At 66.4% G+C, this 12739-nt stretch overlaps 1 protein-coding gene across 1 annotated transcript; it reads right to left on the bottom strand.

The window, feature by feature from the left end:
• Positions 1–6119: 6119 nt before the first annotated feature.
• FOXL2 (forkhead box L2) lies at positions 6120–7043 on the bottom strand. The gene has a single exon (XM_032193549.1). The coding sequence runs from the start codon at positions 7041–7043 to the stop codon at positions 6120–6122; it is 924 nt and encodes a 307-aa protein (XP_032049440.1).
• Between the last annotated feature and the right edge of the window lie 5696 nt (positions 7044–12739).

Below are 12739 nucleotides of genomic sequence, written 5' to 3'. Positions count from 1 at the left end.
TGTGGCTGCCGCCTCAGGCTCGCCCCCGCGGCTCCCCCGGCCCTATTTGTGCTCTGGGCTGCGGAGCACCGGGCCGGCACCCCGGTGAACTCCCCGCCTCTAATGGGAAACAGCCGAGAGCTCCACCGAATCTGTCACTTTTTAACTGGAAACATGAAAAGGGGCTAAGATAAAACAAAACAACAACAGCAAAAGTTGGAATACTGCGCTTTGATTCAGATACCGAAAAATTTTCCTCAAGGAATGGAAAAACTGATGGGAAAAAGAAAAAGGCAAGGCGAGCTCTTGCGGTGCTTGCAGCAGGCTGAGCAGACATTCCTGCCCGTAATCCCCTGACTCCCTTCCCACTCCGGGAAGGGAAAAAACCTTTCTGCGATGGCTCGCAGAGATTTGGGGACCTTGGCATGTTTAAACAAGTGGTTCCCATTTCTGCTCCCGGCCAGACTGCGAGGTCCGAGCCGGGAGCCCCGGGAAGGAGCGGGGCTGGCCGGGGGCTGCTGCCATCCTCCCCGGCACGGCGGGGGACAAGGGGCCAGCACCGCCGGGGAAAAACAAACAAACAAACAAAAACAAAAACAAAACAAAACAAAACAAAAACTCTGAAAACCACTGCGAAACCTCGCTGCAAACGAACGGAGGCAGGGCTGGGGCTGGCAGCCCCTAGACTTCTGAAGCCCGGCGCTCCCCGGAGCCCTTCCCAGCCTCGCCCGGTGCCGCCGGTTCCTGGCGTTGAGCCCGGCTCGGAGCGGGGCATTTGGCTGTCCTCGGGCGGGGGACATCGCCTCCCGGAGCGGGGAACAGAGGGAGCCGAGCACATCACCGCCAAGTCTGCCTCCCGTTTGTTTTTGTCTTTTTTTCCCCGAACATTTTGTTATAAGCAACACCTGAAAAAAAAAAAAAAAAAAAGAAAAGAAAAAGAAAAAAGATGATACCTAGCGAGTGACTCCTTTCTGTTTTTTTTCCCCCCTTTTGATAATTCAGGGCATTACCCCGCATGCTGTGCTCGACTTCCCCCCCCGTCCTTTATTGCTTGTTTGGGTTTTCACGGAACATAACGATAGCAAGAAAAAGGGGGCTGAAAAATCACGGTTATCGTTGTGCAACGCGGGCGAACAGGCGCCGCATCTCCAACAGCCCGGCGCTAATTTGGCTGCTGGGCTGAGCCGGCAGCGGGACCCGGGGGCAGGCTCTCGGCGAGCGTCGCTTTCCCAGCGAGCTGAAAGCTCCCCCGGCAGCCTCCAAGTCAGGGACCGGCTCCCCGCCGGCTCCCACGGACAATTCCCCACTGCTGCGCGGCTCTCGGAGCCCTCGCCGCCCCCGCCGGGAGCCAGAGGTGCCCGCATTTGTTGGGAGATGCTGTGCCGGGGGCCGGAGCGCAGGTTGCGGCGCTTTGCTCCGCTTCGCTTTCCTGGCGGCGTCAACGCCGGGCTGCCCAATTTAATCGAAAACGGTGTAAAAAGGGAAACGGGACGTTCCGCTCCGTTACCGTGTGACCGCTCCGAACGAGCTGTTCGCCTTGTGTGCGAAAAAAATCCCAGAGAGAAGTCAATTAAACGAAGGGAGGTGACAAACACACGTGCCAGCAGGGCCGTGGCGTTTACACGGCTCCGCTCCGGCACCCCGAGCCTCCGCCGGTGGCGGGAGGAGGCTGCGCCCTCGGGGCGCCCCGGGGCGGCTCCAGCCCCCAAAGCGGAGCCGGCGGAGCCAGTGCTGCACCTCGAGGTCTCAGCCGAGGCTGGGGAAGCCCAGGCTTACCGAAAGGAGCCCGGCATTCGCCCTGCAGCGCCCGGGGCCGCCCGGGCGCGCTCCCCTGCGCCGTGCGCTCGGGCTCCGTGTGCTCGACGGCAGCCCCGGGGGAGCGGGGCCGGGGCTCGGCTTTTCGGGGCGCAGCCCGGCCTCGGTGCCCGCCGAGGCTGCGTGTGCCCGGGCTGCGGCGAGCACGCGGTTTTATCGACAGCCGGGCTCCGCTTCAGAAGCACGGAGCTCATTTGGAAGGAATTCCCACCAGCCCGGCGAGCCCTGCAGCTGCTTGTTTGGCTAATGAACCCCCGTGTGGTTTCCGAACTTAGAGGCAGAAAAGGAGAAAGATGTCCATCCGAGTAAACTATAAGTGAAAACTCATTGATTACCTCCGCCTTCCTGGCTCGGATTTGATTAATCATTTGCCATCGCGCTTTTCGAGCCACTTCTGTGTTGGTTTCCCTCTGCCTCAGTTCTGCGAGACTCTTCCAGAAGGGCGGCCGCGGTGCCGAGCCCAACACGCTGTAAACAACCACAAGAAGCAGAGCTAATGTTTTCAATACAGCTCGGGGACTAAAATAAACTCCTCGGGTTAGGCCAGCCCGAGCGATTGTTTTGGGGAGCGCTTCCCAGGCCCGCTGCTGAGCGCATCCCCGGGGGCTACCTGGGGCGGACCCCCCCGGCCGCCGCCCGCCCGCTCCCGGCGCTGGGAGCCCAGCCCGGGGGGGCCGCACCCCGGCAAGGAGGAGGCGCGGGGGCAGCGGGCACCTGGCGGCCGCCCCCCCGGCCCCCCCCGGCTCCGAGCCGCGGGGCTGCGGCCGCCGCTGGGGCTGCGGAGCGCCCCGGGGCCGGCCCCGGGCATCGCCCGTCGGGGCCCCGGGCGGCGGCCGGGCGGGGCGCACCGGGGCTGGCGGCGCTGCCCGCCCGTCCCCGCGGCCGTCACACACGCAGAGCGGAGATTTTTTTAAGTAACAAACGTACTTTTTATTTCTGAAACCAAAATATCGTTTTCGGCTTAACAATAGCCGGATCTCGCTGAATGAAGCCTTTGCATATTTTCCTGTTTTAATTGGTTGTATAATAAACAGTCCTGACCCCGCACTCTCTTTTCAATGAGTTCAGGGTGAAACGCGGACCATGGGACTGGAAATGACTTTTTCACGACTTAAAACACGGACAAGAATACCAGGAATCAGGCGGTATCAAACAGCCGCAGCGGCCGGGGCGGGAGGGGGCCGCAAGGTGAGAGCCGGCTGTGTTCCCCCCCCTCCTCGCAGCTCGGCCCGGCCACGGCGACAGGGGCCGGGGCGCCCCGGGCCACCCCGCTCCCGGGGGTCCTCCTCAGCTGCCCCGGCTGCAGGCAGAGGGCAGCCGTGCCGAGCCGTGCCGAGCCGTGCCGGGTTGTGCCGGGCCGTGCCCAGAGCGCTCCCGGCGCCCAGGGCTGTGCCACCCGCCGAGCACCGGCGGGGCTCGACGGCTGCGCCAAGGAGCGGCGGGGAAGGAGAAGCGGCGGCCGCACGGCAGCGCCCCGGGCCCGGCACTGCCCCTGGGGCGGCCGGGGGGCGGTGGGAGCCTCGGGGAGGCTCCTTCCACGCCCGCTGCGTGCAGGGAGAAAACAGTCCCCGCTCCTCTGCTTTCATCTCTCGCCAGCGTTGCACAAATCCGGGGCCGCTCCGGCAGGGCCGGCGGCCCCGAGGCCCCCTGCCCCCGGCCCGTGGCTGCCGCCCGCCCGCGGCCTTCGTGTAACGGGGCCCAGGCCTCGCCCTGCGCGCAGAGCCGGCTCCTGCCGTCAGGCCGGCGCTCGGCCGCTTTCTTTAGCAAGGGCCCCGGGGCGAGGAGACGCCGTCGAGCCGCAGCCGTCACCCCCCCACCCGCGCCGAGCAAAGCCCCGGCGGCAAACCCGGCCCGGGCTCGTGGCCACGAGGCTGCTCGGCACCGGAGCCGGTTACGGCTCGGTTGGGGCCCGGTCCCGCGCAGCACCGTGGCTGCCCCAGGCCGGAGAGGTCCCGCCGGGAGCTGAACGGGAGCCGCGGACGCTCCGGGAGCTGCAGGACGAGCCGGGCCCCGCTCCACCGCCCGACGGCACCCGGCGAGAGCGGGCAGCCCGGCCCGGGGGCGGCGGAGCTCCCGTTCGGCTCCCGGCGGGGCTCCGGGGCTGCTTTCCCCCTCCCCGCTGCGGCGGCGCTGCCGAGGACGCGGCCCGGGTCTCGCCGCCCCCGGCCTGCCGTGTGCGCACCGGGGGGAGGCAAAGCTGGAGGCGGCGGAGCCGCGGCCGTGCCCAGGACACGGTGGCTGCTTAATAAACCACGCGGGTTTCCATCCAGCATTGCCCTTGTTTGTAACACACGGAGAAAGACCGTAGAAACATCCCACGGGCGCGACGGCGGCACCGGCTGACCGCGGGCCGCGCTGGGGCCGGGGAGCTCGGGCGAAGAGAGCAGGGCCCCGGCGGGACGAGCCGCCGCTGCCCGGCCCCCCCCCGGCACCCGGCAGAAAGCAGCCCGGGGCCTCCCTGGCCCGCTCCCCGCCGCTCCCCGCTCGGGAGCCCCGGGGCAAGGAGGCCGTGCCTCCCGGGGCGCCCGTCGCCCACCGCGGGTTGAAAGCGCTGCTCCCTGGCTCCTGCTACGGGCACAGCCGGCTGCCGGGCCACGCAGCGCCGGGCCGGGCTCTGTCCCTGCGGGGTCTCCGCCTGGGCACGGCACGGCACCGCTACCGGAGCCGTCCCTGGGCCCGGGGCCGCCCGGAGCTGCTCCGCCGGCCTTGCCCCCCGTGCGGGACGCTGCGGCTCCGGAGCCCGGGCTGGGGCTGCCCCGGTCCTCCGAGCAGGGAGGCTGCAGGAGGCCCCGGGAGGGAGGGCGAGCGCCGGGGGGGGTCCCCGGGGTGGTGGCGACCCAGCGGCACCCCCGCATCCCCGCACCGGCCCGGCCCGGCGTCCGAGGGCGGGCCCGGGCCGGGAGAGCGCGGCGCGGCTCCGCGGCCCCGAGCAAGCGGGGCCGAAACGAAAGCGGAGCCCGGAGCCGCGCCGCGGCAGCGCCGGTGCCCCGGGCAGCGCCGTCCCGCCGCGCTCCGCCGCCTGGCAGCGGCCCCGGCCGGCTCCGAGCGGCCCCGCTCCGCGCCCCGAGCCCGGCCCGCGCCTGCCGCGGCCCCGGGACGGCTCCGGGAGCGGCTCCGGGAGCGCGGAGCTCCGCCGCCTCCCGACCGAGCAGCAGCGCGGGGGAGCGGAGTGAAAGACAACGGTATCGAGAGAAAGAAAAGCGTTTTATTGGAGACTTTACAATGCTAGAAAGTACAATAAAAGTGCTAGTTCGCTCTAGAAAAGTTGGTCCCAAAATGGTACTATGCCACAGCATCTATCAGCTTACATAAACACTTATAAAATCGCTATGAACTGGCCCCTGTATTATAAACGCTATTTCTTTTCACATTAATCTATGTAAAATCGAAGGATCAAAACGTTTCAAGAAAAAGCATTCAAAAGCAGAACCTACCGAAAATCCATTTTGGGCCAGATTTGGGGTCGAAAAATACGAAGATAGTTTAAACTTTCATTATTAATAATAATATGCGCTTGGAAAAATATTCAAATTTCATAGGAAACCGTCTTTTTTTTTTTTTTTCTTTTTCTTTTTATAACATCAGAATATTTTTTTAGACCTGTATAAAATTACTTTTAAGACCTCAGAGGACAATGTCTCCTTTAAAAATACATCTACCGCTGCCGAAACGTTTCACGAGTGACCCTGGCGGGTTTTGTTTGTTGGCTTCTAACAACCAGCGACATCGCACTTCTCCTGCGGCTACGACAGTCCCCCCATCAGCACTATTTCGAAGAGAAGGCACAGCTCGGAAGAAGCGCAGTGTTTTTGCAGGCCGAGGAAGCAGAAAGAGAGGCCGAAGGGGAGGAGGAGGCCGAGCTCGGCGGCGCACGGCGGCGCCTAGGCCCCGGCCCCGGGACCGCCACAGCCCCGGGCGCTCCGAGCCCGAGAGCGCCGAGGCCGGCTCCAAACGGGGCAGAGTGTTGAGGGGTAGCCGGCCTGCTCGTCATCGCGGCCCCCCTCCAAAAAAGCACCGGGAAAACAAGCCCCAGGCCCCGAGGAACGAACGAACACACGGACGGACAGAGCGACAGACAGACAGACAGACAGACAGAGCGGGGAGCAGCCCGCCCGGGCTCCGCGCTTAGGCTGCCCGCAGGCAGACGCGGAGCAGGGGGGGCTTTTCCCCAGCGCCACGCTTCGGGCACAGAGAGAGAGGAGAGGGAGGAAGAGGAGGAGGAGGAGGAGGCACACGACAGCGCACGGAACGCGGCGGGAGCGGAGCGGGGCCGGGGCCGGGGCCGGGGCCGGGGCACTCTGCGGCGGCGGCCGGTCGGAGCCTCCCTAGATGTCTATGCGGGAGTGCAGGGCGCTGTGTTTGCTGTCGTGCTCCCAGTAGGAACAGTGCATCATGGACAGCTCGGCGGGCTGGCGGGCGCAGGCGAACTGCAGGCCGGCCCCGTTGGCGGCCGGGGCGGCGGGCGGCGCGGGGCTGGCGGGGCTGAGCTGCTGCGGGTGGTGGGCGTGCGGGTGGTGGTGGTGGTGGTGGCCCATGCCGTTGTAGGAGTTCACCATGCCGGGCAGCGCCATGCTCTGCACCCGCGAGTAGGGGCTGTAGGAGGCCGGGCCCGAGAGTCCTTTCACATTGACGGGGCTGACGTTCCCACCAGACATCTGGCAGGAGGCGTAGGGCATGGGCGCGGGGGGCTGCGCCAGCGGCCACGAGTTGTTCATGAAGGTGGACTGCAGGTACTTGGGCGGGGAGAGGTAGCCGTAGCTGTCGGGGCTGAAGAGGGTCTTGCCGGGCTGGAAGTGGGTCGGGGGCGGCCGGAAAGGCCGCTTCATCCTCCGCCGCCGGCGGTAGTTGCCCTTCTCGAACATGTCCTCGCAGGCGGGGTCCAGCGTCCAGTAGTTGCCCTTGCGCTCGCCGCCGCCCTCCCGGGGCACCTTGATGAAGCACTCGTTGAGGCTGAGGTTGTGGCGGATGCTGTTCTGCCAGCCCTTCTTGTTCTTCTCGTAGAAAGGGAACTTGCTGATGATGTACTGGTAGATCCCGGACAGCGTGAGCCTCTTCTCCGCGCTCTCCCGGATGGCCATGGCGATCAGGGCCACGTAGGAGTAGGGGGGCTTCTGCGACGGGTCCGGCTTCTCGGGGCCCTTGTCGGCGCCCAGCTCCTCCTTGCCCCGCTCCGGTTCCTTGCTGCCGCCGCTGTCATGAGCCAGCAGCGCCACCGCGTCCTCCTCGGCGTCCGGGTAGCTGCTCATCATGGTGCCCCGCGCCCGCCGCCCGGGGCGCGCAGCGCTGCGCGGTGCCGAGCGCTGCCGGTGCGCTCTGCGCCGAGCCCGCTGCTGGCGGCCGTCCCGTGCGGGGCTCGCCGGGACCGGGGCCGGGGCCGGGGCCGGAGCCGGGGCCGGGGCCGGGGCCGGGATGGAGATCGGGAGGCGCCTCTCGCGGCGCCGCTGCTCCGTGCAGCGCGGCGGCGGCGGCGTCCCTGCCCCCGCGGGCTCCGCTCCCCTCTGCCGCGGCGGCCGGGCTCTTTTCTGATTTGTATGGGCCCGGCCGAGTTCCGCTTTCGTCAGGAGCCCGCTCCCCTATCGCCGCCGAGCCGCTGGGCACGGCCGAGTTCACTCCGCAGTCACGGCGCCGCGCTCAGCCCCGCGCACACGCGGCCCGACGTGGCCCCGCCGAGCGCTGCGGAGCGGAGCGCGGCGGAACCGCCCCGGCCCGGCCCGGCCCGGCCCTGCCTCGCCGCCGGGGGGGCCGGGGGCCGCCGAGCGAGCCCCGCCGCCGCCGCCCGCCCTCTGCCTCCCGGGGAGCCCGGCGGGGCCCGCGGGGGGGCCGCCGCGGGGGGGCGGCGGGGAGACGCGGCGCTCGCCCCTGCCCCTGCCCCTGCCCCTGCCGCGGGGCTGTCAGGGGCCAGCCGCACACGCCGCCGCCTTTATGCGTCCCGGCCGCGGGCCCCGCCGCCCGAGCGCGCCCGGGGAGCCCAGGGCGGCCGCTACCGCTGCCCGCCGCCGGGCCCCGCCGCCCGGAGCCGCAGCGCACGGCCGGCACCCGCCCTGCCGCCTGTCTGCGCATCGCCCCCCGCTGCCCTCCTCTGCCCGCGGGCAGCGCCCCCCGAGCCGCAGAGAGGCAGCGCGAAGCGGGCCGGGCACGAGCGGTGTCCCCTAACGACAAGTGGTTAACGGGGCGGCTCTGCCCGCCGTGGCAAAGCGGGCGGGCGGGCCCGAGGGTGCTGGACAAAGGGGCCGAGGTTCCCGCTGCCCCGCCGACGGGCACGGCCGGCGGCCGGGCCGAGCCCCGCAGAGCCTCGGGGCCCCGCTCTGCCCTGCCCCGGGGTCCGCCCGCAGCCCGGCCCCGTCTCCCCGCTCGGCCGAGAACAGCCCGGGGAGCCCCTGGCACGGCCTCGGTGGCTGCGGTCGCCGGGTCCCGGCCCCCAGCCCCGCTTCTGGCTTTCAGGAGCGCGGATGGCAGCGCAGCGCTTTCCCCCGCCCCACCCGACTTAGCGTCCCGCATCGGTTTCTGTAACCGCAGCCAAGCCCGGAGGGACGGCGGCTCGCCAGCGCCGTGCCCGGTGCAGCCGGCGGCTCCCGACGGGGCGCGCAGGGGCTTTGTGCACCCCCCGGCCCCGGGCCCCGCCGGGAGAGGCCGCTCGGGGCGAGGGCAGCACACGGTGCCCGAGCCTATTTTACCGGAGCAGTGTGGGTGCCCTTCGCGGGCGCTGTTACAGTCTGGGTTAAAACACCTTTCCGCACCTTCGCCTGCGGCCGTGTAGGCTGATGGCTTGCCTCGCGGCGGCCGAGAAACGTGGACCCAAAACAACGAACTCCGTGCGTGTGGCCGTGGCAGCGAGGCGCGCAGAGCCGGGACGGGCGCACGAAGCCCCCTCGGCAACCCCGGGCAGAGCCCGAGAGGCCGGGAGGAGGCCGGGACGAGGCCGGGACGAGGCCGGGACGGGGCCGGGACGGGGCCGGGACGAGGCCGCCCTCCTCGGCTCTCTGCCCGGCTCCCGGCGGCGAGCCCCGCGCAGGGCAGCCGGGGCCAGCTGTGCCGAGCCGTGCCGGGCCGCGCCGTGCCGGGCCCGCCGAGCTCCCCAGGGCCGGGCCGAGCTCCCCGCTGCCGGCCACCCAGGCTGCTCTCGGCGGCCTCCTCGCAGGCATTTCCGCGGCGAGAGCCGGGGCAGGTGCAACAGCACGGCCGCGTGTGTCATCACCTCCTCCAAGCGGCTCCGACCTCCCTCCGCGCTCCCAAACCGGGCGCGCAGCTCCTCTGCAGGGCCCGCTCGCTCACACAGGACATTTGACATCCGAGGGGCTTTTTTTTCCCCCTCTCTTTTATTTATTTTTTTTTTCCCTTTCGGCAGCCCCACGGAGGGGCATGCCGGCTGAACGGGAGCTCGGCGCCAGGCGATGCCGTCGGGCCCCCCCGGGCCGCCCCGCTGCTCCCTGTCCCGGCTGGGGCCCCGCCGCAGCAGCGCCGCTGGAGCCCGGCCCGGAGTGGGTTTTGCTGCGGCTGAGCCGGGCGCTGGGGTCTCCCCGGCCCCCAGAAAGCAGCGGGAGCACTGCAAGCAGCAGGAGGGGCGGGGGGCGGCGGGCACTGGCCCGGTGATGGGGTGGGAAGGTCCCCGCGGGCTGCCCGCCGGTAACGGTGCCGGTAACGGAGCCGGGCTAACGGAGTGCAAGAGGCGGCGGCGGAGCTGCCCTCGGGGCGCGGGGAGGACGAGGGGGGGCGAGCGGCGGAGCGGGGCCACGGCGCCGGCGCCCGGTGCCCGCCCCGCTGCGGCGAGGGGCAGAGTCCAGCGGGGGTCCCTACGGGGCAGCGGGAACAGGGCTCCCGCTGCCTTCCCACGGGGGCCGAGCGGCCCCTTCCCGGTGCAGCACGGCGGGGACGGCGGCGGACAGAGCGCGGCTCAGCCCCGGCCGCGCACCGCCGCTAAGACGGCCCCCGAGGGGGGCTGCGCGCCGGGGCCTCGCCCTCCTCCTCCGGCACGGAGCCGGGCCGGGCCCCACTCCCCGATCGGCCCCTCCGCTGTGCCCCCGGAGCCGGTGCCGAGTCCGGAGCGAAGCACGGGAGGCGGCGGGGAGCGCGGCGAGAGCCCCGCGGCCCGGCCACCCCTGCCCTGCCCCAGCCCCGCGGCGGGCAGCGGGCAGCACGGCGGGGGCAGCGGGCACGGCCCGGGGAGAGCCCGGCAGCCCCTCCCCGCCTTTCTACTCACCCGGTGCGGGCAGCGGAGCCGATCGCTACCTGGAAGGTTTGAGGTTGGTTGGGTCGGAAACGTGGCAGACTTTGTGTCCCGAACGGTTTCTTTCTTTTCTTTTCTATTTTTTTTTTTTTTTTTTCCCTCCTGGAGAGCAAACGAGCCTCCGGCGGGGAACTCCCCCGAGCGGGTCCCGGGGCAGGGCCCCTCCTGCCGCCCGCTGGGCTCTGTTTCCGCGCAGCCCCGAGCCCCAGCCCCGAGCCCCGGCCCCTTTCGGCACCGCCGCGGCAGCAGAAGCGGGGCTCGGCCGGGCTCACCGGGCTCCCGTGGCGGGGGCACGGCCGCGGGTGGGCCCCAGCCCCGAGCCCCCGGAGCCGGCCGCTTCCTCGGCGCGGCTGCTGCCGGAGCATCCGGGAAAGGGGAGTTACCGTGACACCGTCGCAAGCATTTCTGCCTTCTTCCCTTTCCTTTTTTTTTTTTTTTTTTTGCTTTTTGTTTTTCCCCTTGTTCTTCTCCCAAAGCCTTTAAGATCGCTGACTCTTTATTCCCGCACCAACCGTGTAAAACAAGGGCACGGCGCCTCCCGGTCCCGCACCATGCTCTGCGGAGCGCAGGGGGACGCGCCCCGCTCCGCCACCACCCGCTCGGCCCCGGCCCGCCGAGCCCCCGGTGGCGGCACCTGGCCCGGGGGCCGGCTCCCGGCCGGGGGCCGCGGTTTCCTCGGCGGAGCCCCGGTGCCGGCCGCAGCTTTCGTTCGGAGCCCGGCGGCTGCCGCTGCCCTCGCTGCTCGCCCTCCCCGGCCGCTCCTCGGAGGCGGGTGGCGCCGGGACAAGGGGACATTCACCTGGACGGGGTCTTCTTCTGCATGAATGAGTCTCATTGTCAAACGCCCGAGCGCGTGTAGGTGCAGACACGTTCTGCAGCGCAGAATTGAGTTTCTCGTTTGTACGGCAAAGCTAAAAATTCGGGTAGCTTCGGGCTTGTTTTCACAAGCTCCCAGCCGTAGAAGGCTTTCTGTTTTTACAGGAAAAATTAGGCAGTCCATAGACCATGATGGCTGCACATCCATAATGTGAGCTTCATGAGGAACAGAATAACTTTATTATGATCTGGACTGCAATCGCATTGAATAAAAGCCGATCTAACAGGGCCTGAGGGAAAAGTCACAAACGGGCTCAATTCTGCACTGCTTCCAACGGGGATTTTAGAAGGAAGGATCTGAAGATCAGCAGAGTGGATTTTACCCTTCGGCTGACACCGCGGAGATACTTTGCACGGTCTCTTTCATTTCGAGCCTGTTCCTACTGCCTGCATATCAAAGAAATCTATCTCGTTAGAAAGGAGCCTTCAACCTTTTCCCCCTTTGCGTTCCTCCTTTCCACCCCTTCTCTCCCCGCTTTCCTTCCCTGCAGCATGAGCCGCAGCCCTCACTCCGGTGTGTTTGTTTATGCTTAGAGGACAGGCCCACAGGAAAACAAACGATATATTTCACTTTGCCATTTGGTAGTTTCTCCCTTTCATCTGAAAACACAGCCCGATCCAGGGAAGGTTCCTGAATTCACACAACCGGTTACATGATGAAATGCAAACAGTTTCTCGTGGTATTAAATGGCAGCCCGCAGCAGAGTTCAGCTTGGCTGTTATGGATTCACTAGTTACGGCTCTGCAGGATAATCCTGTGTTACTGCCATCCTGCAGTCAGTGGCCTACAGCAATGCTGCCGAATGCTGCAAATAAAAACAAACAAGCCAGCCTCCTCTTTTCAGACAAAGTAGAAATTATGTCTCTTTAGGAAGCTCGAAGCAAAGATCGTTTGTATCAGGCTGACAACTTCCAAAGCAAGCTGCTCTTTCTAGCACTTAGAAATCGATGCTTGTTTTTCTACAAAGCACGGGTGAAAAAAAAAAAAAAAGGAAAAGAATAATACAAGTCCACTTATGTCCAGATCACCCTGAAGTTGCAAATTAATAGTATTGTACAACAAAATTAAAGCCAAGTCAGCCTTCTCCCACTGCTACTACAGAGACACACTGTTTAACAGACCACTGCTTTTAGGCAATCAAAAATCTGCACGCTTGTTTAGACTGTTTCAAAAATTGCAGTGTTTGATAAAGATCGAACTAGGGAAAGTGGTACAAATTTCAGATTATTTGAAAAAGGAGGCTTCAGGGAAAAATCTTCCAATCAACCTAGGGACATCAAAGAGAATTTATGCCTTCCATTACTTCTCAGAGCACGCGGGTCCCCAGCTACAGCCGTGATTCCTCTCTGAACCCATGTAACCTACTCAAGCCCGTTTTCACCCCGAGCCTCGGATGTTACTGCTCTGAGGAACGGACATCTGAAATGTCATTCAGGTGGCAAGCTGAAGCTCCTAAATTCAGGAGGCAGAGCTCTGCAACATAACAACACGACTGCGCTGCTAGTTGCTGGGAGAGGAGCAGTCCCTCCCTCACCTGCTAAACCTTTGCTGACAGAAGCCCTCTTAAACACACGGCCGTGCTGGCAGAGCTGTTTGCCTCTCATGAGCCTGAGGCTGCAACAAGCAACAGGAGCTGGCAGCCTCAGCCACGTCCACGCCGGGAGGGTTTGCTGCTGCGGTACACGGGGATAGGCGCTCTCAGGCTGGGGCTGGGGGGTTCCCGCTCCTACAGCAGACCTGGCCAGATGGGGACATGCTTTCTCATGCTTGCAGCTAGGCTAATTTTAGTATGAGAGAGTTGCTCACAATGACTCATTTGTGCTGCTGAATTCGGGCACCGTACC

The sequence above is a fragment of the Aythya fuligula genome, chromosome 9 (assembly GCF_009819795.1).
Source record: "Aythya fuligula isolate bAytFul2 chromosome 9, bAytFul2.pri, whole genome shotgun sequence".
Classification (NCBI taxonomy): Eukaryota; Metazoa; Chordata; class Aves; order Anseriformes; family Anatidae; genus Aythya; species Aythya fuligula.
Note: the sequence above shows the minus strand (reverse complement) of the source record. Positions and strands in the feature narration are given on the sequence as shown.

What these genes read in the sequence shown, in the direction of transcription:
- FOXL2 (XM_032193549.1), bottom strand. Translation starts at nt 7,043, where the DNA reads ATGATGAGCAGCTACCCGGACGCCGAGGAGGACGCGGTGGCGCTGCTG.